General features: G+C 50.0%; 1 protein-coding gene across 1 annotated transcript; it reads right to left on the minus strand.

Annotated features, from left to right (window-relative positions):
* Positions 1-586: 586 nt before the first annotated feature.
* On the minus strand, positions 587-23,600 carry LSG1 (large 60S subunit nuclear export GTPase 1). The gene is made up of 14 exons (XM_054040290.1): positions 23,222-23,600; positions 22,171-22,297; positions 20,027-20,147; positions 17,715-17,801; positions 12,528-12,614; positions 10,332-10,392; positions 9,315-9,491; positions 7,838-8,260; positions 7,443-7,544; positions 6,566-6,711; positions 6,062-6,183; positions 4,552-4,631; positions 3,737-3,907; positions 587-1,364 (listed from the first exon to the last, which is right to left on the minus strand). Exons 1-14 carry the CDS (start codon positions 23,309-23,311, stop codon positions 1,185-1,187), a joined length of 1,974 nt encoding a protein of 657 aa, XP_053896265.1. The 5' UTR covers positions 23,312-23,600; the 3' UTR covers positions 587-1,184.
* Positions 23,601-25,428: the final 1,828 nt, after the last annotated feature.

Genomic DNA, 25,428 nt, shown 5'->3' on the forward strand with positions numbered 1-25,428 from the left:
CCTATTACTCCCGGCCAGCGGATCAGGAATGGAGAGTAATGACAGATGGACACAGGGAACTCAGTGTGCAAGCCTCGCTTGGGGGGTTGCTCTGGCCTCTGACACATACCTTCGGAGTCTGGATTTTTCTCAACTTTGACAGTATTTGTTGAGCATGTCCTGCCACTGAAGTCACACTGAATTCCTGAAGATTGAATATTTCTGTAACTAATATGGGCTCATTAGTTTGAATTATTTTAGGGCTCAATTCTGGTTTTACATATGATGCTTCCATTACTGCATATTTTATATCTATATCTGCCCAGCACTAGACCTTCGATGAGACATAGTAAGACATGGCCACCAACAGGACATCAAATCTAATTGATTTAAGAGACTAGTACTCAGTCAGATGGAGATTGTTTTAAGAGATAAATGAAAACCATATAGAAGCGTTAATTCCAAAACCAACGGAACATCAGGGAAAGAAAAGCCACATTTCCTTCCCCACAGCATGTTCAGGCCCAGCTTCATCTCCAGCTCTTTACTTTGCCAGTAAACTGAGAGAAGTTTCCAGAGACAAACTCTACTGAATGTTACACTGGCCAAGCAGCAAGTAGGGAGTGACTTTAATACAGATAAACCATTCCTGCTGCCAGAACTAAATAGCAAAAAAATTCACGACTACATTTTTTGAACATTAATTTATGTTCTGCCAGAATTTACCAGAACAGATAAAAAAGGGAGACAGAAGAAAGTGTCTCAAATATAACAAACTTTATCCAATAAGATTCAATTATTCAACTTCTTAATCAGTTGTACAGGTTTTTGTTTAACCCTCCACGGCTATAAAATAGGTTTTGTTTGGAAGCTAGACATACTCCTAACATGACTCCAACCACTCTCGGCAAAAGGACTGACTTTTCAGGAGCAATCAAAAGCCTAAAGTGACCTGCTTTCAGGAGAGACCAATGGCGAGTTCTCTGATGGTTAGCAGGGAGCTTTGTTTCTTTCTCCGAAGGAAGAAACACTGTGTGGCAGAGTCTGACCTCACACACCTGCCCCAGGCAGTCTGTAGCACACTCAGATTTCCAATGTGAAACCCTGATACTAGTTTATCCTTTCTGCTTCAGTGTGCGTGCATAATATGTAGGACACATTGCGGTCTCCAGCCTGGCCGCAAGCGCATGGGGCTAATGCCACAGCTATGCATCTAGGTGCTTGGTGATTCTGCGAACCTTCTCCTTTTTGTTTTTGTTCCCATGTTTTTTCCAGGGCTTTCCTCTGACATTCTCGGAGCTGGATGCAGCCAAAGACACAGGCCCGCTGCCAGGTTTATATCCCATCACGGTCTGGACACCTTTTGTTAGAGCACGGACATTCTCCTAAAAAACAATAAATATTTGCAAACCTGTAAGCATGGAGGCATTTAATTGTAGATTAAATTACAACATATTAATTTTAACATCAGGCATAAGCCAATGGAGATGCTAGGGGGCACATCCAGAACTGCAGAGGTCCCTCTGGCAAAGGGGGAGTGGTGCCAAGGGACAGAGCCTCAGAGGGCCATAGGTCAGACTGCTACCTAGGGGCACATTGGGATTGCAGTGGTCTAACTTTAGTCATTGGGCTGTAATGGCCTTTGCAGAGCAACACTATAGTCACTCTGCTGGGATTCGTTCGTGCTCCTGCCCACCCGGGAAATGCCCAGCACATGGGCAGCTCAGTTTGGGCCTAACTGTGAACTTCTCCTGTACTGCACTGACAACAAGGGAGTTTTGGAGTAGGGTGGGAAAAAAAAGAAATTCCATGTCTTTAGCAGGGACATAGTATTTTTTGTCCGCTCGCTTGCAAGTGGGTGCTATGGACACTGGGGTCTGCCAGATCACCTTGGCAGGGTCCAGCGAGGCCTCGCTGATCAAGAATGCTATATTTGCCAATGTAGAGCTTGCAAGATGTCAAGCAACTTGTGCTGTTGCTCTCTGACTTCCTCCAGAGGGACCTGGAGCCGAGAGTCACGTCACTGTTGAGGGCTTGCTCGGTGCGGAAGCATTCAAAGTTGTTTTAGTTGAGACAAGTGGTACCAATTTCAAAATTCTTGTAGAGTCCTTCTTGGTGCTGAAGGACAGTGTTTCTGTCTGTGGTCCTGCCCGTTTAGGGTCCTTGGACCTCTCCTCGGTGCCAGTACCAGAGGTGCTCAGATGGTCGCCTCCTAAGTCTCACCTCTGAAGACGCTGAGGCTACTGACCTCGCAGGGGAAGACTTTCTCTGAGGCGCCTCCTTAAAGGGTGAGCTAGTGGCCCACTTCCTTTCGTCTGGGCGGGAGAGAGTAGATTTTCTCTTGGTGCTGTGTGGCGAATGAGGGTAGGCTGATGATTGTGCCGATGGTGACCGCTGCGTAGGAGAGGTTACGACCAGCCTCAGACCCTGGTCTCAATGAGAGCTCTCCATTAGTGAAAGAATTAGCCTCAGTTCCCAGTCGTTTCTGGACCAAGCCTTTCATTTGAGGCAGTGAGTACACTTCTGAGAGACATATGCTGTCTCAGGGAGGGACATGTACTGGGAGTGACTGTCACTGACAGGAATGGTCTCACAACAAGAGAGGCACCTCTTGAACCCATGGGATCTGGGCATAACCCCAAGAAGGGAGAACTTCCCAATTGGGAAGAGCGTAGAAAAAGAAACCTATGCTAAGCTAAAGAATAACGGGGAGGAAAGAGCAACAGATTTTTTTTAAAAAACAGGGGGAAGAAGAAAAAAAAGGCAATGGCTAAGATATATAATGTTATAACGAGTATCAGAGGGGTAGCCGTGTTAGTCTGAATCTGTAAAAAGCAACAGAGGGTCCTGTGGCACCTTTGAGACTAACAGAAGTACTGGGAGCATAAGCTTTCGTGGGTAAGAACCTCACTTCTTCAGATGCAAGTAATGGAAATCTCCAGAGGCAGGTATATATCAGTGTGGAGATAACGAGGTTAGTTCAATCAGGGAGGGTGAGGTGCTCTGCTAGCAGTTGAGGTGTGAACACCAAGAGAGGAGAAACTGTTTCTGTAGTTGGATAGCCATTCACAGTCTTTGTTTAATCCTGATCTGATGGTGTCAAATTTGCAAATGAACTGGAGCTCAGCAGTTTCTCTTTGGAGTCTGGTCCTGAAGTTTTTTTGCTGTAAGATGGCTACCTTTACATCTGCTATTGTGTGGCCAGGGAGGTTGAAGTGTTCTCCTACAGGTTTTTGTATATTGCCATTCCTGATATCTGACTTGTGTCCATTTATCCTCTTGCGTAGTGACTGTTATATTAGTGAATGTTATAACGGAAACACTTCTGTTACTAAGGCTACGGATGTCTGAAGGGCTCTGCTGTGGATTCCATACCAGACCAACAGCGGCTGAGAAGCTCACGGCACGAGATGGGGAGGAGTGCATGTGCGCCCCAATAGGCACCGCTACTGATCTCCGATCCCCGGCGCAGGGTGTTACCGCATCTACAGTGGAGTGCCCATAGGGAAACTACTTAAAGAAGAACTTCCAGAGTTCCAAGACATTAAAAGTCAATATTAACAGTCCAAAGTGCTCCTTCACCAAGGCTTTTAAAATTCTTGGATGCTAGTTATCCAAACCTGCTGATTTATAAATGTCTAACTTTTGTAGCTGCTGTTTAACATCCTCCATGGTTACTTTTTCTGATTACGTTCTAAAGATGCTGACAAATTGCTACTAGCATAGATGTCTCTAAGGCAACTACTCCAGAACTTACCTGGTGGAAAAATTTTTTGTCCACCACATTCTCAATTTGTTTTGCGTTCAGATTGCTTTCGGACTTTTCTGCATTGCCCTGCATAGCTTTGTGCTGTGTATATCTTTCGTGCTGGTGTTGGAAGTCTTTTGGGTCAATCCCAGGAGGAGGATAGCAATACAACAGCTTACCCTGAAAAATCAAATCAATCAATCAATCAATCAATGGCTTCCATCCTCGTGGCAAGAATCTCACAGCCAGACCCTGAAAGGGCAAGGGTGGGCTCCATGAGTTAAGAGAGCAAAACTATGTCTAGTGGCTAAGAGCTGCAGACTGAGTGTCAGGACTCCTGGGCTCTATTCCAGTGACTCGGTCTAACTCTAAACCCTTCTGCGCAATGTTTCATTTGCCTGGCTGCCAAATGGGTACAACACAGACCTCCCAATGGTGCCATGAGGGCTAATAAGGCTCATCCAATGAGAGGGACTATAGAAGTGCAAAGGATTATTATTGTCAAAGTTATGGGCACTGCAGCCATCATAAGGCTACTAACCAAAACAAGTTCTCTTTCCAACTATGCGCTGTATATTTGATAGATACTCCTTCCTCTCCAGCTAGCATGAGCTGCCTAGCAGGTCTCTTTCTGCCATCACACACAAAACCACCTTCCTAACTGTCATCAGCAGAGAGCTCATTCTTTTCTTAGACTCTTTTTGAGTAAAAAGCCCAGATTAGAGAGTTTTGGCTAAAGAAACACTTCAGCGTATTGCACTCCGTCATCCCCCAAAGGCAGAGCGGCTTGAGCAGGATCGAGAACAGCGGTAGTGAGAACTTACACTGACGTAATCTTTCAACACATAACGAGCTGATCTTGGCTGGTCTGGCTGCCCATGCGCTGTCATAAATCCTCTCATATCTGGGAGAAAGGCAGCAGAAGGTTAAAATTCAGAGACCTGTTATAGCAGCCTCTCTGAACAGTCTATCAAGGGAAGAGAGACCCACAGCTATGCAATAGATACTGCTGTCGCTAGCACAGCCCTTTCTTTTGAGAAAAAGCCCATGTCCTCTCCAAATCCCAGTCTGATGCTAGACTTGTTGGGAAGAGCGGGGAAGGAAGATGAAAGCTGTCACCAGGTGTGGGGAACGCTGTTGATTGCAAGGGGCATTGAGAAGCATTCTAGTCAGAAGGAAATGCAGAGATTCGACAACCCCCCAAAACCCAATCGCTGTTAGGCTAGAGAAGATTAAACACACCAGAGAGTACACTCAGTCCTCAGAAGAGGGAGCTAAACAGCTGTTGCATTTAGCTCAGATTGACCCTGCTGACTGATTCGGGAGTGTTGGCATCAGGCACCTAACAGGAGGCGTGTCACAAACTAACTTCCATGTTCAAGATCATTGCCAGGTACCATTCAGATATGTATGTTTTATGTAAATGCCTTCTGATTAGGGTTATTTCATCTGCAGGAAGCAAATTTGCAAAGCATAACAATATACTCCTGTGGGAATTCTGCACTACTGCCCAATGCAGAATTCCATTTTTCGCTACACAATTTGTGCTGCAGAATTGCCGGCTGCCTGTAGGGGCTGCTGGCCCAGCAGAGCTCGGCTCTCCAGCTCACAAATACAGGACACTGCCAGGGGAAAGGGGTGCTGGGAGGTTCCGGGCAAATGAGGGTTCTCAGTGCAGGAAATTCCATACAAGCCCAGGACCCAGCATCAGGCTGTTTCTCCCTCTGGATCCCAGGGATATCGGGGGGTGGGGGGGGGAGGGAGTGTTTGGACTCGGGGGGTGGGGAGGGGTATCCTGCAGCTGAGCTCTGGAGGGTAGGGGGTGCAGGTGTCTGAGACCAAAGGGGCAGTTTCCCTCCCAAGATGTGCCCAGCTGGCACGTGTGACACACCCAGACGGAGGCGCCCAACAAAAGCATAACAGAGAAACAGGAACTGGGTTGTCGTAGGGGTTTCTTTAACTCTCTACTCCAAGGGGAATTTTTGTTGTTGTCTGTATTGTTACAGACATACTTGCTGACAGGGTATTTTGAAAAAAATTACCAAAACAATTGAAACTGGTGTGATTATATTGTTACTTTCACAAATAAAATATGCACAATTTTGCAGAATTTTAAAATACCATGCACATAATTTTTTGGCATAGAATTCCCCCCGGAGTAACTATAACACATACAGAGGATTAGCCATCTACACATGGCCTCCAGCAAAGGCCTCATAGTCCAAGAAGGAAGTTTTTAGTACCTGAGACACCCAAGTGTGAAACTGAATTTAACCCTATGCTTCAGTGACTAAGTGAATTGCGGGGGGGAGGGGTTAGGGTATCATCACTCACATCCATATGCTGTTAGCAGCTCTTCAGATGTTGGTTGGCGATCTGGCTCCTCATCTTCTCTGGGCCTTATGATATTTATTCCATAGGTTGCTTCTAAAATATGTCGTGGGATATGCTGGCAAATGTGAGCTAGTGAAGGAAGCCACAGGCTGAGTTCTGTTCTGCGTGCACGAGATGCACAGGCGAAAGGTATTCTAGGTTACTCAGGGAGACTACTTTGCTTTTCAGAGTAAAGAATGACTTTCAGATTTGATTATATAGGTTGAAAAAGGAAAGACACATAAGCCTCCACAATGAGGATTATCTTAAAATAACACAACTCAAAAGAACAAAGGCAGAAGACGACAAACACAGGTCTATTGCATCCCTTGGGCAACATCACTGACTTCAATAAATATGGCCAGACAGCCTTAGTTCCTGCTAGCATACAGTATATTTCACATCTAAGTGTTACCACATGCCAAACACACGTGCAAATACATTTCCAAACCCTGAGCAAAGGATATTAGAGAGATAGGTGGAACATGGTCCCTCATCTGGTCTATAGGCAAAATTCCACAGCAGATCATCTCTGCCTTTGTAGAGACGAAGGATGGCATCACCAGACCGGGACAATCGCAGAGACATAGGCCAGGCTCCACATACAGAGTCTAAATGGACAAGAAAAGCACAGGTCACTGAGAGCAGCCAACGTATGTTCCAAGTGAGGAAAGGGAACGAAAGGCAGAAAAATCACAGTAAAGTTGGGTGTGGGTGAGGTGAGGGAAAAAAGGTTAGTGCAGGAGAAGATTCATTGAGCAGAAACTCCACAACACTACAGTGGTGGCATGGAGGATGGCCAGCCAGAGCCTACACTTTGCTCAGCTGAAAGCCACAAGAACCCAGCTGTGTACCAGTGACTCCCGGGCACAAAGGAGAGCTACGGCTCTGAAGGCTTTTCCTTGCAGTCTGAAAAGAATCGATCATCTCAAAGCGGGGGCAAAGCAGAACAGTCAAGGACGATACTCTTCCTTTACTTTATGCTATGGAAGGTGCTTCTCAACCTTTAGGAATCTAAAGTACCTACTTCTGACTGAGAACCCCTTCTTGCCATGTGCTGATGGAGAGAGGAAGGCCAAGTACCACATTTACAATGGAATATGGAAAATATTTCCATCAGAACAGAAGCTCTCATGTGTTACTCTCTAAGCTGTAGCCAACTCTATGAAAATGCTTGAGAACCCCTGAGATGTTCCTAAACCACGCTGGCACAGGTCAAAATAATACATGGCATTCAAATCAGAGACTTGAGAACTCCCAGCGTCTGTCATGGGGGCAAGCCACCTTGCAATCACACTTTCTTCAGCCGGAGGTGACTGAAATGCCAGCACCCCAGTGATACCTGAAAGTGCTTTGTGTGACCTGGCGTGGCAGACACCGACACTTTCTTGTTTCCAAGGATTGTGTTGATTGTTGAGCTCTTACCAACGTTAGGGTAACCCACCTGGAAGGCAGAAAGTGGATTGATAAGACAGTCATACCAGGCAAGGCATTATTAAGCTACTAATAGAGGTTTGGCACAGGGGCTAACCATCAATCTAAGCACCGTTTGAAAGCTGTACTGTAGAAAGCTGCAAGGCTGCAGTGCTTAAAATGAATCCACACTTTGAATCCTTACTGATTTCACTTGCCAGGTTTTTGTCCTCACGGGAAGCGGGCCTTCTGGACAAGTGTACATTTCACACTGCAAGGCTCTTGGACCACGTTAGCCTATTTCGAGTACAAGCTCCAACTTACCAGCCCTACTGTGATCTCTCCCTCCTTCACCTTCTTCCCAGTATGTATCGTTCTGAATATCTCCAGCAGTTCGTTTTTCTGTACCAGATGGCTGAAGTTACCGATGTGCCTGCTCTGCAGTGGCGCTGGGCTCTGCCCTAAAGCCCTGTCAGTCCTGCTTTCCATACAGCTTGGGTCACTGGACTTTACTTCTTCCTCACCATCGTCTTCAGAACAGGTCTGCCAGGCATCCTCCTCCTCTTCACAGTCCTCATATTCATCACTGTCGTCATCATCACTACCCAGGACTCTGCTTTCAAGATGCAGAGCGTTACCCCTGAGTGTGCTTTCTGCACCGCTCTGCAGGGCTCTGTGCTCTTCCTCACTGGACCTGTCAGCTTCAGAGTCACTTGCCACCTCTGCTGCCTCCTCAAGTTCTAGTCCCTGGGTAAAGAATGAGAGTTGCATGGATGGAATAGAGAGAGGGCAGAACGTAACCAGCAGCAGTGCTGGGGGGAAATAATTATTGTACTGTACAAATCTATGCAGCCAGATTTAATTCTCACCCCCTTATCTATTTTACAGGATTAGTGCAGACTACCGATAAGCCATGCCACACTCCTGTGTCGGCAGCAGTCTGAGGGTTTGGAGCTCAGTAGAGGTCTTCCTCGAGTGGCTTCACATCTTTGCTCAGTACTTATTTCATTTGTCTTGAAAGAGGCCTGCAAGAGCTGTGCTAACTGAACTGAAGGGGTATATTATGCCATTTCACAACAGCTTTCAGTGCACGTCTCTATCTGCCACTGAAATGCTATTTTGTAACTGTGCAGATCTTCCCAAACTTTTCTTATTGTATACCCCCTTCCAGATCTGCCAGCTGCCTACATACCCCCCCTTCTCATCACAGATACTTTGTGTGTTCTTAAAGCTACCTTTCTCGAGCCATCTGTCCATATTTCACTGTTACGTACAGACATACGTATAGTGCGACATACAACCCAAAACCCCTAAGTTCTGAGCTCAGTTAGACTGGACAGTTGCTGGACAACTGAACCAGCGCTGTATGGTGATTGGAGGGGAGGGCTCTGTACATCAGTGTCTCTGTGCATCTGTGTTCTCATTGTACATCTTGAAGTAAATTAACTACTGTATTTTTATATAACAAATTCCCACAGAGTTTTAAAACTTTGTCTGAGTAGCCTACTATGAAAATGCAATAAATAAAATAATTAATAAATAAAAGCCACCTTTACCCAATTCCTCCCGCATACCCCCCGAGATATGTCTCGTACTCCCAGAGGCATGTGTACCACAGCTTGGGAACCCCTGCTCTAGAGTGAGGCTCAGGAGTTACCCTTCCTTAAGGAAGAGGGTATTTCCCCTCTTTTTCTGGAGTTCAGTTACACTACTGCAAGCATGACCCCAAGAAAAATCATACGTCTCAGTCTTCACAATTCACCAGACACACAACCACCCGTGAACAAGTGATCTAAGCTACCTTACGTTCAGCACTCAGCCGCATGCCTTCTGCCAAGGCTGACCAGAACACAACTTTAACACCTTCTCTCTCAAAGAACTGCGCCCAAGCCACGCGCTGCTCTCTGCTCAGCAAATCCGCCTTGTTTAGTAGAACGATGTTCTCTTTGTCGCTGCTCATTTCCTTCACGTAACATTCCTGGAGAACACAAAAGGACTAGACAGGATTCTGATTTGGAAACCGCTGCAGTCCAACATCAAGGAAAGTAAAAGTAGGTCTGCTTCAACGTACCCTTCGGTAGGCTCACCAACAATTCTACCATTAGGGCCTGATTTACAAAGGATTCCGCACACAGCTGCATGTCTGATTTGCAAATGCAGTTACTGGGACTGCTTGCACAAAGTGGATATTTGCAATACAAAGGGCCAGACACAGCTGGCATTTACGTACACAACATACCCTAGATACTCGTGCGGGCGTGGCACAGAAAGGCTCCAGACTTGGAGTACCGAGTCCCAAAGCTGACTCTATTTATCAAGTCCGCAGTTTTGTTGCTGCAGGGCATTTTATTTCAGAGGCTGCTGTTTCTGTGGGCTTGTCTACATTGGCAATTTACAGCGCTGCAACTTTCCCACGCAGGGGTGTGACAAAACACCCCCCGGAGCGCAGCAAGTTTTAGTGCTGTAAAGTGCCAGTGTAGACAGTGCACCGGCGCTGGGAGCCACACCCCTCGTTGAGGTGGATTTTTAGAGCGCCGCAACTACACAAAGCACGTGACAGCACTGCCGCGGCAGCACTTTAGCGTTGCCAGGGTAGACTAGCCCTTAAATTCCCAATATTTCTTTTAAATGTTTAGGAGAAGAGTAATCCACTGGTTTTTGATTCCACGCTGCTTTTGAGAGGAGTATATAATACACACACACACCTTATATGCTGTGTAATCCATATAATGATACTGCATATAAAATTATACACAGTCAAAGTGAGCACTGAGACAAGGACAGTAGTTTAGAAGGACATTTGCTTCACTTAACTTACCAGATCTTGGCATCTAAATAGGAGAGGATTTCTGGCATCTACTATCTGAACCACAATGTCACTGCAAAATAAAAGGCCAATAAGCACCTTCTGCTGGCTGTTCTCTGTATAAGCTCAATGACTGCCAAGCACTACATGAGGAGAAGGGAAAGCCCCAGGAGATCAATCATGCAGGATAAGCCCATTTGATCCCAAGTGTCAAACCTGCTCAGAACTCCAACTGAAACAGTTCCTTCACACACACAGTCCTTGTCAGTGTGCCCTTGGGAAAAACTTCCCAAGTCAAGAAGTTTACCACAATGAATATGAGTAAGACTCATGACTGTTCAGTGTGAATACCATTTATGTCAGAGATACCACTGCTATCCAATTCTCCATCCCCGCCTTGGAACCCAATAGTGTAGACTCAACTAAAACTTCCCAGGGAGGGACCACCTCAGAGATGGAGGGATAGCCCGTACACGTGTTTCAGCATTGAGATTAGACTGGTTGGTTTGGAATTTTATGACGAAAGATACAGTTACAAAATGATGTAGAGAGAGTCCATTAAACATCACACAGAGAAAAACTAGTACCAGCTACATCTGAAGGGAGTGAAAGCCAGACACAAAGGAATCGTATAATGCATCACATGGGGATGGGATAGAAATAATAAAAGCTGAATATCATCCTGATAGCAATGTATTAGGACTGTGTATAGTAAGGAGAAGGAAATGGGAGACGTCCAATTGCTGAAGACTTTTGGAACAAGATTGAAACAAACACTTCTAGAAAATGCCCGTAACGTGCAAGCCTATATTGCCAGGGATATGGACTGGATGGCGTAATAGGTCTCTCCCATCTTCGAGTTTTATGATTAGACCACAAACATGAGCTCCAAGGAGAACACACAGATGTGTACAGACCAGCACCACTGTCTAAGCACGTGTAAGGTGTCTGGATACCAGACATAAGGGCTCATACAAAGGAGGATGTTTCTCACAGCATGGGAGCTCACCAACCAAAGCCTCCTGTGACATTGAGACAGTAACAAAGAGGCTCTTTATGAAATGAGCAGATCACTGTGACCTTGCTGCTGAAGTATTTTTCAATTTCAGAAAAATCAGTAGAGATACAATCTCAAAGTTAATTACTAATAAAATTAAATGCCTAAACTAGATTAAACTGGCACACGGCTTTGCTCCTCTGTTTCAGCTAAGCAGAGCAAACAGAAAGATTATTTCTGTGGTATGCCAGGCTGTTGTTAATGTCCCCAATAATCTTCTTCTGAATGGCAAGAGGCCCTAGACCAGGAGCCCACTCTCCACCTCACCTTAACTTTCAAGTGCTCCACTATTCCAGAACACATCATTTTCCTACCACCCCAGTGCCATGGAATGACTATGTAGGTGGGGTAGGGGTGGTGGTTAAAGCGGATAAAAGATTTTGAACGGACAGCCTAGAAGGCAGATCCATCAGGGAATCCACTGAAAGAGGGCTGCAGGTGTTGCTGATGTCAGTGGGACTACTTGTGCTGCAAGCAAAGCATGTGCACACGCATCTGCAGCATCAGGGCCTAGAATTGTGTGTGTGTGTGTGGGGGGGGATATTTAAATTGCTTTTAGTGGCATAAAATCTCTCACTTGAAAACAAAATTAATGCAGTGTTCACAATGTGGTCCTTCAATATGTTCACAATCACTTTGTTATTTTTTTTAAATATACACAGGCCAAGATATTAAAAAATAGGAACCTAAAGTTATATTACTAAGTCCATATTTAGGCAGTTAAGGGTGGGGTTTTCAAATGCCTTTATGTGCCTTAGAAGTACAAGTCACTGACTTCAGACTGCAAACTATGATTTTTTCAGTTTTCTTGACTTGGGGAAGTTCAATATATTGGAAGGTGGAGTTGGTTGCAAACACAGCACGGGCTATCTGCTTATCAATCATGTTTCAGTTTCTGCTGTTCTCACAGTGAGGCTGCTAATGAAGCCCTGGATATGTTTTCAGCATAGATGAGCATTTTAGGTCTGAAGCTTCATAGTTACAAAATGTCCACATTAGCCACTTAAGACTATGAAGTGGGAGTAAAGTAAAGTACTAGCAACAAGTGAATAAAAAACATCTGATTTAAATGAATAACAAAAAAAGGCAATGATCTCTCTCTCTAAGTCATGATTTTTATCATCCGTGACACAGAAACCGATAAATGTTACCTTCTTTCAATGACTCTCCAGAGCTGGCGCCAAAAGTCTAAATTCCGTTCAAATGGGGTCAAAATCAGTTTCTCTTCTTCCTCTAGCCTAGAGAGAAACAGAGAGGATACTCCACACACAGATCTTGTTACACAGCAAACACAGCACCAAGTCTGCTTAGAATTACACCACACTCGCCTCTCATGGAGTAATCTACAAGGCAGGGACCCAAACACTAAGGTGCCCCTCCAGTGAGGTCTCTAAATAGATCTCAGCTCCTGAAGAAAACCCACCTGTTGCGGAGTATAGGGGACTCAGGGCCCTGCACCCCCGGCTTCCTGCGATTCACCATGACTCTCAGCCAGCCAGTAAAGCAGAAGGTTTATTTGGATGACAGGAATACAGTCCAAGACAGGTCTTGCAGGCACAGACAACAGGGCCCCCCTCAGTTAGGTCCAGCTTGGGGTCCCAGGGCATGCCAGCCCACCCCCCTTTGGGGGGTCAGAGCCATCTCTGCCCCCCAGCCATCTCTCCAGCCTCCTTCTAGCCTGCTTCCAGCACTCTCCTTTTGCGACCCCTCCCACAGCCTTTGTTCAGTTTCCTGGGCTAAGGAGTCACCTCACCTTCAACCCCTTCCTGGGTTCTCATGTTACACACTCAGGTATGCGCCCTCGGGCGCCCTCGGGCAGATCCCATCCTGCAATGCAGACTATCCCAGCACACTCCCCTGTCAGCATTCACAGACCACCGTGAGAACAGGCCCAGTTCGTCACATCTCTCCCCCCTTCGAGACCGAACTGAGCAGGGTCACTTTAGCCAGTGACCCGGGGAAGTTCGAACCTACCCCCGTTCCCATGGATGCCCCCGCATCCCTCCCATTCCTTGGTGAGAATTACACCAGGCCCCTCCAGTTTCACGCTCCCCCTTAGGTTGGGGTTGCTTGATGGCACTCGCAGTTCGCATGTGGGAAGGTTTATGCGGCCTGCGCCCTTTTCCCACCCCCATACCTCTGGGGCTCCAACTGGGCTGTGGTCTTCTCCCAGCGCTCCAGTCTGGAGGTCTGTGCTTTGGGCTCTCTTGGTTTAGAGCCGCCCTTTTTACCTTGGCCACCCTCCGAAAAGGCTCCTCTATGCTGGGCAAGGGTCCTAAAGCTGTTTTCCCCTTGTCCCAGGCCTTCCTCCCCCTCTGACAGGGGTCACAGGATCCGCAGTACTGTCGGACAGTAACAAAGACCCCAGGCCAGTAAAAGCTCCGTAGCAGCCTCTGCTGGGTACGCCAGGTTCCCTGGTGCCCTGAGAGGGGAATGTCATGGGCCCGGCACAGCAGCTGGCGGCGATACTTCTGGGGTACCACCAGCTGCCTCCTGATCCCCCCTGACTCCATTTTCCCTGGGGGAGCCCATTCTCGGTACAGGAACCCCTTCTCCCACAGGAACCTTTTCCGGCCACCTCGTCCCATGGTCTGTACCGCATTGAGGTCGGCCAGGTCCCTTATCTTCCGCAAGGAGGGATCTCTCTGCAACTCGGCCTGGGACGGGGATGGCCACCTGCTCTTTCTCGCCCGCTGGGTCCGAAGCTGCAGCCTCCCTGAGCCGCGTCCCTGGGCGTTCCCTCCCCACCAGGTTAGAGTCCCGCGCCTCAGGCAAGGCACCCCCCCCAAGGCCAGGGCGCAGTGCCCCTCGCCGGCTCTGACCGCGGGTCACAACTAAGGCGGTCTGGGGGCTGCTGGGCCAGTCCTCTAGGTCCCCCCCCATCAACACCTCAGTGGGCAAATGGTGGTGCACTCCCACGTCCTTGGGGCCCTCCTTGGCCCCCCATTTCAGGTGTACCCTCGCTACGGGAACCTTGAATGGGGTCCCGCCCACCCCGGTCAGGGTCAGGAAGGTGTTGGGCACCACCCGATCTGGGGCCACCACCTCGGGCCGGGCCAGTGTCACCTCTGCGCCCGTGTCCCAGTAACCATAAACTTCCTTCCCATCCACCTCCAGGGGAACAAGGCACTCGCTCCGCAGGGACAGCCCCGCGCCAACCCTGTAAACTGAGAACTTTGAATCCGGAGCATCTGGCCCCCCAGAGAAGCTGGCCTGGGGCTCTCCTCCCTCCTTAGCAGGTGGTACTCTGCCAGCCCCCCTTCCCTGGGAATGCTGCCTCTCGCCGGGCTGGGTCTCTACCCAGTCAACCCTCTGTGGGTTCGGCCTGCTCAGTCTGTCCCTGAGCCTGGGGCACTGGGCCCGTATGTGGCCCTTTTGGCCACAGTGGTAGCAGCCCATGTCCCATGGGTCCCCTTGAGTGGGTCGGATGGTCCTGATGCCGGATGTTCCCCTCTGATGGGGTTTTTCTGTATTTTCCCACGGGGAGGTCCCATGGTGACTCTCTCTCTGCGTTGTGGTGGGATTGCTCCTTTGGGACTCCTCCCTGCCACCCCCTGACCGGCTCTTTACAAACTCATCAGCCAGCTGCCCGGCGTGTCGCGGGTTCTCTGGCTTTCTGTCCACCAACCACAGCCTCAGGTCGGATGGGCACCGCTCATACAGTTGCTCCAGTACCAGCAGTTTAATCAGGTCCTCCTTCGTCTGGGCCCCACCAGCCCACTTGCTGGCGTATCTTTCCATGCGGGCGGCTAGTTGCAGATATGAGATCTCAGGGGTTTTATCTTGACTCCGGAACCTTTCCCGGTACATCTCAGGAGTCAGCCCAAACTCTCGTAGCAGGGCCTTTTTGAATAGTTCGTAGTCCCCTTTCTCTGCCTCTCCCAGTTGGCGGTACAATGCCACGGATTTGGGGTCCAGTAAGGGGGTAAGGACCCGGAGTCTGTCCGCGGGATCCACCCGGTGCAGCTCGCAGGCCGTCTCAAAGGCCTCCAGGAAGTCATCCATGTCCTCCCCCTCCTTGTATGGGGCCATGATGCACTTATCAAAGCTCCGTGCAGTCCTGGGTCCCCCCTCACTCACCGCAGCCGGGGGTTCGCTGCCCTTCAATCTCGCCAGTTCCAGGTCATGCTGACGCTGTCTCTCATTCTCCTGTCTCTGTCTCTCATTCTCCTCCCGTTCCTGCTGACGCTGTCTCTCTTTCTCCTCCCGTTCACGCTGATGCTGTCTCTCTTTCTCCTCCCGTTCATGCTGATGCTGTCTCTCTTTCTCCTCCCGTTCATGCTGTCTCTGTCTCTCTTTCTCCTCCCGTTCATGCTGTCTCTGTTGTTCACGATCCTCCAGCTCTCTCAGTTTTAGCTCTTTCTCCCATTCCAGCCAATTCCGCTCCCCGGATGCCGAACGTCGCCGGGAGGATCCTCTGCTGGCCGGCGAGCTTCGCCGGGGGGACCCCCTGCTGGCCGGGGGGGCCACGGCGCCTTCGGTATTTGCTGGGCTCCTCCCCACCCTTCCCCTAGGCATAGGAAGGAGGGGTCTCGGGACACCCTCAGCAGCCGGCTGACCACTCCCAGCTGGGACAGACACTGGTGCCTGCGCTGCATTTGCCAGGCTGCTTCCCTGAGACACAGGGATCAGTTCATTCGCGCGATCTTCTGCCTCCAGCTGGGCAATGAGCTGTTCTTTGGTGAGCCTCCCAATGCGCAGCCGCCTCTGCTTGCACAGCTCCACCAGGTCGCTCTTAAGCCGCTTGGCATACATCTTCCTGCTGGCCACTCACCGGCCTGTGTGCTCACAGCTCCCCACAGTTCCCAGGGGGCCCCCTAGTGTGCCAGCCCTTCTCGAGGTCACCACCTCTCTGCCAGGGTCGAGCTGCAGACTCCTCCGCCCCTGGGACCACTCGCTGCGATCCCCTCGGGGGACCCTGTTACTGCAAAAGTCCTTCTCGCTGGTCACACACGCCCAGGGGTAATAACCGTCTCTCTCTCACTCTTCAGCGCGCCTGGTCCCCGTCAATCCCCCTTCGTTTTACTGCTCCCCAGTCACTTACTGCAGGAAGCGCCGTCCACGGGGTGCAGTAGATCCCGCCGCTGCCACCAGTTGTTGCGGAGTATTGGGGGACTCAGGGCCCTGCACCCCCGGCTTCCTGCGATTCACCATGACTCTCAGCCAGCCAGTAAAGCAGAAGGTTTATTTGGATGACAGGAATACAGTCCAAGACAGGTCTTGCAGGCACAGACAACAGGGCCCCCCTCAGTTAGGTCCAGCTTGGGGTCCCAGGGCATGCCAGCCCACCCCCCTTTGGGGGGTCAGAGCCATCTCTGCCCCCCAGCCATCTCTCCAGCCTCCTTCTAGCCTGCTTCCAGCACTCTCCTTTTGCGACCCCTCCCACAGCCTTTGTTCAGTTTCCTGGGCTAAGGAGTCACCTCACCTTCAACCCCTTCCTGGGTTCTCATGTTACACACTCAGGTATGCGCCCTCGGGCAGATCCCATCCTGCAATGCAGACTATCCCAGCACACTCCCCTGTCAGCATTCACAGACCACCGTGAGAACAGGCCCAGTTCGTCACACCACCTTAGTGCCATTAGTACACAGATGATGTGATGGCAACAGGTCACAGCAAAGAAAAGCCAACTCCATCAGCAAACAAACTTGGAAAGTTCAGAGCTAGGGTATCAGAACAGATCAAAGAATTTACCCCCGTGTCACCCAGTATCTACACAGCTAGTTGGCATGTGAAAAAAATGCACTTGGGGGCCATTCCTGGCAGCTTACTCTCTGGGCCAGCTGCGCTCGGCTCTCATGGGGGGTGGGCACCTCACACTTCTCTTGAGCAGCACTAGCCTGTAGAAACCGGAAGTGACATTGACATTCTCTAGAGACACATGCTTATCCCGCCTCCTCTAAAGGGGTGTGGGTATGACATTGTGCTTCGGCTCAGAGCGTGGAGTCTCAGGGGATTCTAAATTAACCTCCATTTTTTTGGAAAAAAGGAGAAACCTGCAGTATGTAAACATGATTTACAGGTTTACTTGCTCCTGCCTCAGTGCAGGGGTCTGGACTCAATGACTTTTCAAGGTCCCATCCAGCCCCACAATGCTAGGATTCTAGGCCATATGGTCCAAATTCTTAACCTCAGAATAACCAGGGTACTTTTCGGAAACTTGCCACAAGGATGGGCCAGGATCACAGTGGTCACAAACCACCAAGGGTTTTTTCCGGTATTTACCAGGAGCAAAAGACATGATCCCTGTGTCCTTAGGGCTCTAACAAAGATATAGAAAACCCACCCCTCCTCTAATGTCATTGATTAGTAGTGTTAAGCACGAGTAGCACACTCACCGAACAAGCTGTCGTCTCCACTCCAGAAAGCTCTCTCTCTCTGCTTGCTTTAACTTCTCAGCACTGGTTCTCCTATCCCAGTATGGTCTAGAATGATCATATATTGAAAGAAACATACAACAGTGCTTTAGAATGTTTTCTTGGTTATATTTGTCCAATAAACTTCAGATCAGGAAGAACATTTGCTCTGGACAGTTCAGAGGCATTTTATTGGTTGTTGTTCTTATGTACAGATATCATATTTCTTTGTTCTCTTTAAATATGAAATCTCATTTCAAAAAGTGATGAGTGCATTAAACAGAACAATGCATTCCATGATGCATTATAATCTCTCACTCAAAAGGCCAGTTTCCTCAACTGTATTGCATAGGATGTGGGATTCATCTCTCCCGCTAGATCTTTTTGAGTTTAAGAGTCTCTTCTATCTGGCTGATCTCAAATAGTGCGGCTGAGACTAACAGTCCTCTTTAAAGAACTGACTTTTAAAAATAATCAGTACCTGCATCTTTCTCAGTGTTAAAACTCTTATATTCCAGTCAATCATCTTAACAGTTTATTCTTATGATTCTCAATTCTGCAACTGGTTCAGCTTCTGAAGGCAGTGAACTAACACCGCATGCAAGGACGAGTGACAATCGGAAGCTGTTGCATAGGGATCCTGTTCTTGGGAAGGTCTTGCACTGCAGCATTGTAGATGAGCTAAAGACTCAATTTTAAACGAACAAGAGTACAAGAAACAAATCTATCCATAGCGTAATAGTCCTATTTGTGTTTCAAGTAAACTGTATTTATCATTTTTAAAGCTTTTTTGTTGTTGTCTCCACACATACACAATGCACTTTGAGACTACACACTATGGCCTCAGACCAGAGCATTCAGGTGGAGGGCTATTACCCTTGAATTAGAAAACCCAATTATTTTATCATGCAACTATAATAAAAAAACTAAATTAACAGGTTAGTTAACAATTCAGTACACAGCATATATGTTTGAGCACCATGAAGTGGCTCAAAAATAGAGTATTACATACAACCAAGAATTTATTTGGCTGTTTTGCAAGTCAACCTGTTAGCTTAACTTTTTTTAATATTTGAAGTAGTATTACAGTAGTAATGAAATGACAGAACAACAGGACACGTGTCCTACTAAAATCACCTCAGCAGAATACTATGTGAATGAAATCTAAATCATTCCTCTATAAATATAGTAGCTCTGAAGTCACCAGGTTTTCTGAAGAGGGAATAATCCTCTTTTACCCAGATTCGCATGGTCATGAACAGCAATAATACAAAAACCAACCAAACAAAAATAGTTTGAAATTTTCTCACTTTCCAATAATACCACCAACATCCTCATCATCTAGCTCGTATCTAACCATTTCACCAGTAGACCACAAAGCGCTTTACAAAGGAGGTCAGTATCAATATTCTCATTTTACAAATGGGACAACTGAGGCACCGAGTGGTGAAGTGACTTGGCTGAGGTCACCCAGTAGGCTAGTGGCTGAGTTGGGAACAGAACCCAGGTCTCTTAAGTTCAAGTCCAGTGCTCTACCCACTAGGGCACGCTGCATACCCTAGTATGTGGGTGCTGGACTGCTTTGGTTTCGCCGGGTACATCTACACTGGAGATGCAATGTCCAGCTCCGGGAGACATACCCACGCTCTCTTGGATTGAGCTAGCATGCTAAAGCCAGCATCGTAGCCTGGCTGCACCACGGAGGGATGGCTAGCTGCCCCAAAACCAGAGCTAGGATTTCTGATAGGACTGTACTCGGGCAGCGAGCCCATCCCACCACCCGTGCAGCCACGGCTGCGAGGTTTAGCATGCTGGCCAATCAAAGGCAGCATGGGTGTGTCCACCCAAGCTGGAAGTTACACCTCCGGTGTTGCTGTACCCTGTGAAAACCTTCCAGCTCCAGTGTGGACACTCCCAAAGCGGTATACGGTATTTTGAGTTGCCTGGTGCCTCACCTTATTTAAAAAAGCACACTACCTGCTCTGCTGCTGGGCCTCTGTGCTCCAGCACTGAGCCTGGTATGTTACACCAAGAGTGCACTGCCACCCAAGGGACATCATGAGGTGCCTGGTACCCCTCACAGCACCAATGGCAGGTTTTCTGTGATGTAACTGGTACATTCAGATAAAAAATTCAAGCAACAGGACAACATTTCAGTGAAGTGCAAATGTTAGAATAAACGTGTCAAATAATAACGGCTGCACTGTAAATCCCCATAAAAGGAAACTTACACAGGAAATGCCAATAGACTCAACGGAGGAGACACTGCAGTATTGCCCTGAGCGGGATCTTACCTTCTTGGTATACACAAAAACTGTCTGTTTTCCTCATGGAGTTTCTTGATATTTTTGGTCTCTTCTTCTGTCAGCAGGACAATCCTCGCCTCAGAAGGAACAAACTTGATATTCGTTTTCTCTGTTTATAAAGGAAAAAACCCTGCCATTAACATTCACACTCAGCAAGTGCAGATGTTAGGATCTGGGCTCCAATAAAAGAATGCCCATGTGAAGGTGGTGGGATTACACGCCAAGCTGGTAGGAAACCTTTCCAGTGAAAACCATTCAACTACGTACCAGTCAATGGTTGCTGGGCTCACTTGACACCAATAATTATATGCAAATTCTGACTGCGAATTTGTGCAAACACAGCATATGTCCTTCAGTTTACAGATGCTACATCAGTTGTTGACCATTACAATAAACACAGTTTGAGTCCTTTGGGGAGACTTTAACACTATTGTCAAAGTGAATTGTTTTTAATGCTAATTCAATGTTTGGGAAAGGTATGAGATTAATAGTACCGGGAGACTGAAGACCTCTAACAATAGAGCAGAAAGCACAGATGACAGCTATGTAAGCTTTCCACCCACTCCTCTGCTAGTACACTTCAACCTTCACCTAGCGGGACAAAGGATTAGTCCCCATTCAATCCTTGGCTTCTTTGCAGATAATGCAAAGTAACGTTCCGTGTGTAGCGTGTATCTGTGCGATGTGCTTCTGGTTCCATTAGGAGATGGATTGATACCATGAGACATTCCACATAAGGCCTGCTCTACACACAAATTTGCACTGAAATAGCCAAGTTGGTTTTAAATTCACATTTTCCATTGTTTTGTATGAGTCAGTGGGTGGGCATGCTCAATATGGAATAACAGTACCCTATTTTAATTTAGCTTAATTCAAGCTTTTTCCAACTGATATTAAATCAAATAGGACACTTATTTCAAAATACACATGCCCACCCCCAGACTTGCATCAAAAGTGTTGAACAGCACCAGGGATAATACTGCTCCTTGCAGAACTCAACTAGAAACACACTTCTTCAATGACAATTTCCCATAGTTAACTACTTTTTGAGCATGGTCAGTAAGCTAGTTCTTAAGCAATTCAATATGTACTCTATTAATTTTGTATGGTGCTAATTTTTTAAATCGTAATATCATTATGTACTAAGTCAAATACCTTACAAAAGTCTATTACATCTATTCAGCTACTTTTATCAACTAACCTTGTTATCGTATTAAAAAAAACAGATTTGTTCAACAATACCTATCTTCCATAAAACCATGATAAGGGGTATGGAACAACTTCCGTATGAGGAGAGATTAATAAGATTGTGACTTTTCAGCTTGGAAAAGAGACGACTAAGGGGGGGATATTATAGAGGTCTATAAAATCATGACTGGTGTGGAGAAAGTAAATAAGGAAGTGTTATTTACTCCTCATAACGCAGGAACTAAGGGTCACCCAATTAAATTAAAAGGCAGCAGGTTTAATTAGGAGGGAGGGATAGCTCAGTGGTTTGAGCATTGGCCTGCTAAACCCAGGGTTGTGAGTTCAGTCCTTGAGGGGGCCATTTAGGGAACTGGGGTAAAAATCTGTCTGGGGATGGGGTCCTGCTTTGAGCAGGGGGTTGGACTAGATGACCTCCTGAGGTCCCTTCCAACCCTGATATTCTATGAAAAGGAATTATTTCTTCACACAACACACAGTCGACCTGTGGAACTCCTTGCCAGAGGATGTTGTGAAGGTCAAGACTATACCAGGGTTCAAAAAAGAACTAGATAAGTTCACGGAGGATAGGTCCATCAATGGCTATTAGACAGGATGGACAGGAATAGTGTCCCTAGCCTCTGTTTGCCAGAAGCTGGGGATGGATCACTTGATCATTACCTGTTCTGTTCATTCCCTCTGGGGCACCTGGCATTGGCCACCGTTGGAAGACAGGATACAGAGCTAGATGGATCTTAAGAAGGGCCATACTGGGTCAAACCTATGTTCTTATGTAATCCTACAGCAGCTTATGCAAAAACATAGGGAAAGCCTCAGAAGCCGCACGCTCCAGCTTTTAACATACCTAATGCCTATTAATACACAACATATCTTTACATTTCAAATCATCATATCATGATGGGTCTCTAGCATGGCCAAAAACTTACCAGCCGCAAATTCAGTTCCTGCAAGCTCTGCCGTAGCAAGGAATTCCTCAAGCGAGCTTTGTTCCGTCACTGACTGAAGGTTGAGGCGGCCCCAGTCATACCCATCATTTAACTCACTTGTATGTAGCTGCAAAGAAAAGCAGATGTGTTGTCAGGCTGCTCTGTAACGCCCGTAAGCACCAAGTCAGAGGCCATCTAACAGAGCCCCCAATGGCATGTTCACGCTGGGCCTAGAGGATTCAGGGTATTGGCCTGGCAGGTGGCAGTTCTTGCCAAGGACACAGACAGCACAATGGGGCCCACACTGTGATTCTCCCTGTGTTCACCGCACCGACCTGCTGAGGTGCAGGCTAGGAGAGACCCAACGTCACGGGACCAAGGCTCTGAGCGCTCAGCTAGTCTGAGCACCCGGGTGGGAGCACTCCATGGGAGATGGGCACACCGGGGCGGGGGAGGGGACTCCGCGTTGGGGGGGGATGGGCACACAGGGGTGGGGGAGGGAACTCCCCATGGGGGCGGGGGGGATGATGGGCACACCGGGGCGGGGGAGGGGACTCCCCATGGGGGCGGGGGGGTGGGCACACCGGGGCGGGGGAGGGGACTCCCCATGGGGGCGGGGGGGTGGGCACACCGGGGCGGGGGAGAGGGGCTCCCCGTGGGGTGGGGGGATGGGCACACCGGGGCGGGGGAGGGGACTCCGCGTTGGGGGTGGTGGGCACACCGGGGCGGGGGAGGGGACTCCCCGTGGGGTGGGGGGGTGGGCACACCGGGGCGGGGGAGGGGACTCCCCGTGGGGGGGATGATGGGCACACCGGGGCGGGGGAGGGGACTCCCCGTGGGGTGGGGGGATGGGCACACCGGGGCGGGGGAGGGGGCTCCCCGTGGGGTGGGGGGATGGGCACACCGGGGCGGGGGAGGGGACTCCCCGTGGGGGGGAGAGGGCTCCCTGTGCCGGGGGGGTACACGGGGGGGGCACACCGGGGGGGATAGAGTCCGCGGAGCCTAGTGCGGGCCTAGGCCGGCGCCCAGCGCTCCGCGAGGGGCCCGTTACCCAGGAGTCGGGCTGCCGGCTGCCCCGCTTGGCCTGGCTCCTCTCTTTCATGAGGGCCCGACCCAGCCCCGGGCTTCTCTTCTTCCCCATGCCGATGCCTCCGCTGTCCCAAACGCTTTTCTCCTGGTCTGGTCTCCACCGGCACCCGTCCCTGCCCCGGAACTGCTCGTTCCGTGACCCGGAAGCCAGGTTGGTGAGGAGACCCTGCACATGGGGGGGGGGAAGGGAAGGCTCCCAGGAGACCTCTGTCCCCCTTGTCCGTCCGGCGGAAAGGAGACCGGGCTCCCCGCAGCCTCAGCAGGGCCCGGCCCGGCACCGCTTGGCAACGGTACAGGCCGCCGCGGCCGACTTCCGGTGTCCGGTGGAAACGCGTCCCCAGAGCGAAGCGTTCCGGGCTCCCATCGGTCCGATGGAGACGGTCCGTCAGCACCTCCGCGCCGGCCGCCTCCTCCTCCATCCACCTCCCTGTGCAACCTCTATCCATCCCTCCTTCCCCTGTGCAACCTCCTCCCTCCCTCCATCCATCCCCCTGTGCAACCTCCTCCTCCCTCCCTCCCTCCATCCCCCTGTGCAACCTCCTCCCCCTCCCTCCCTCCATCCCCCTGTGCAACCTCCTCCACCTCCCTCCATCCATCCCCCTGTGCAACCTCCTCCTCCCTCCCTCCCTCCATCCCCCTGTGCAACCTCCTCCCCCTCCCTCCATCCATCCCCCTGTGCAACCTCCTCCCCCTCCATCCATCCATCCCCCTGTGCAACCTCCTCCACCTCCATCCATCCATCCCCCTGTGCAACCTCCTCCCCCTCCCTCCATCCATCCATCCCCCTGTGCAACCTCCTCCCCCTCCCTCCATCCATCCATCCCCCTGTGCAACCTCCTCCCCCTCCCTCCATCCATCCATCCATCCCCCTGTGCAACCTCCTCCTCCATCCCTCCCTCCATCCATCCCCCTGTGCAACCTCCTCCCCCTCCATCCATCCCTCCCCCTGTGCAACCTCCTCCCCCTCCCTCCATCCATCCATCCCCCTGTGCAACCTCCTCCCCCTCCCTCCCTCCATCCCCCTGTGCAACCTCCTCCCCCTCCCTCCATCCATCCCCCTGTGCAACCTCCTCCCCCTCCCTCCATCCATCCCCCTGTGCAACCTCCTCCCCCTCCCTCCATCCATCCATCCCCCTGTGCAACCTCCTCCTCCCTCCATCCATCCATCCCCCTGTGCAACCTCCTCCTCCATCCATCCCTCCCTCCCCCTGTGCAACCTCCTCCACCTCCATCCATCCCCCTGTGCAACCTCCTCCCCCTCCCTCCATCCATCCCCCTGTGCAACCTCCTCCCCCTCCCTCCATCCATCCCCCTGTGCAACCTCCTCCCTCCATCCATCCATCCATCCCCCTGTGCAACCTCCTCCTCCCTCCATCCATCCATCCATCCCCCTGTGCAACCTCCTCCTCCCTCCATCCATCCATCCACCTCCCTGTGCAACCTCCTCCTCCCTCCATCCATCCATCCCCCTGTGCAACCTCCTCCCCCTCCCTCCATCCATCCCCCTGTGCAACCTCCTCCTCCCTCCATCCATCCATCCACCTCCCTGTGCAACCTCCTCCTCCCTCCATCCGTCCATCCCCCTGTGCAACCTCCTCCCCCTCCCTCCCTCCATCCATCCCCCTGTGCAACCTCCTCCTCCCTCCCTCCATCCATCCCCCTGTGCAACCTCCTCCTCCATCCATCCCTCCCTCCCCCTGTGCAACCTCCTCCCCCTCCCTCCATCCATCCCCCTGTGCAACCTCCTCCCCCTCCCTCCATCCATCCCCCTGTGCAACCTCCTCCCCCTCCCTCCATCCATCCATCCCCCTGTGCAACCTCCTCCCCCTCCCTCCATCCATCCCCCTGTGCAACCTCCTCCCCCTCCCTCCATCCATCCCCCTGTGCAACCTCCTCCTCCATCCATCCATCCCCCTGTGCAACCTCCTCCTCCATCCCTCCCTCCATCCATCCCCCTGTGCAACCTCCTCCCCCTCCATCCATCCCTCCCCCTGTGCAACCTCCTCCCCCTCCCTCCATCCATCCCCCTGTGCAACCTCCTCCCCCTCCATCCATCCATCCCCCTGTGCAACCTCCTCCCCCTCCCTCCCTCCATCCATCCCCCTGTGCAACCTCCTCCTCCCTCCCTCCATCCATCCCCCTGTGCAACCTCCTCCTCCATCCATCCCT

Source organism: Malaclemys terrapin, chromosome 9 (genome assembly GCF_027887155.1).
Source record: "Malaclemys terrapin pileata isolate rMalTer1 chromosome 9, rMalTer1.hap1, whole genome shotgun sequence".
NCBI lineage: Eukaryota > Metazoa > Chordata > Testudines > Emydidae > Malaclemys > Malaclemys terrapin.

Coding starts and splice junctions, on each gene's coding strand:
- LSG1 (XM_054040290.1), bottom strand. CDS start 23,311: ATGGGGAAGAAGAGAAGCCCGGGGCTGGGTCGGGCCCTCATGAAAGAG. Junction 22,298..23,221: donor GCCGGCAGCCCGACTCCTGG/GTAACGGGCCCC, acceptor TTTTCTTTGCAG/CTACATACAAGTGAGTTAAA. Junction 1,365..3,736: donor ACAAAAAATTTTTCCACCAG/GTAAGTTCTGGA, acceptor ATTGTTTTTTAG/GAGAATGTCCGTGCTCTAAC.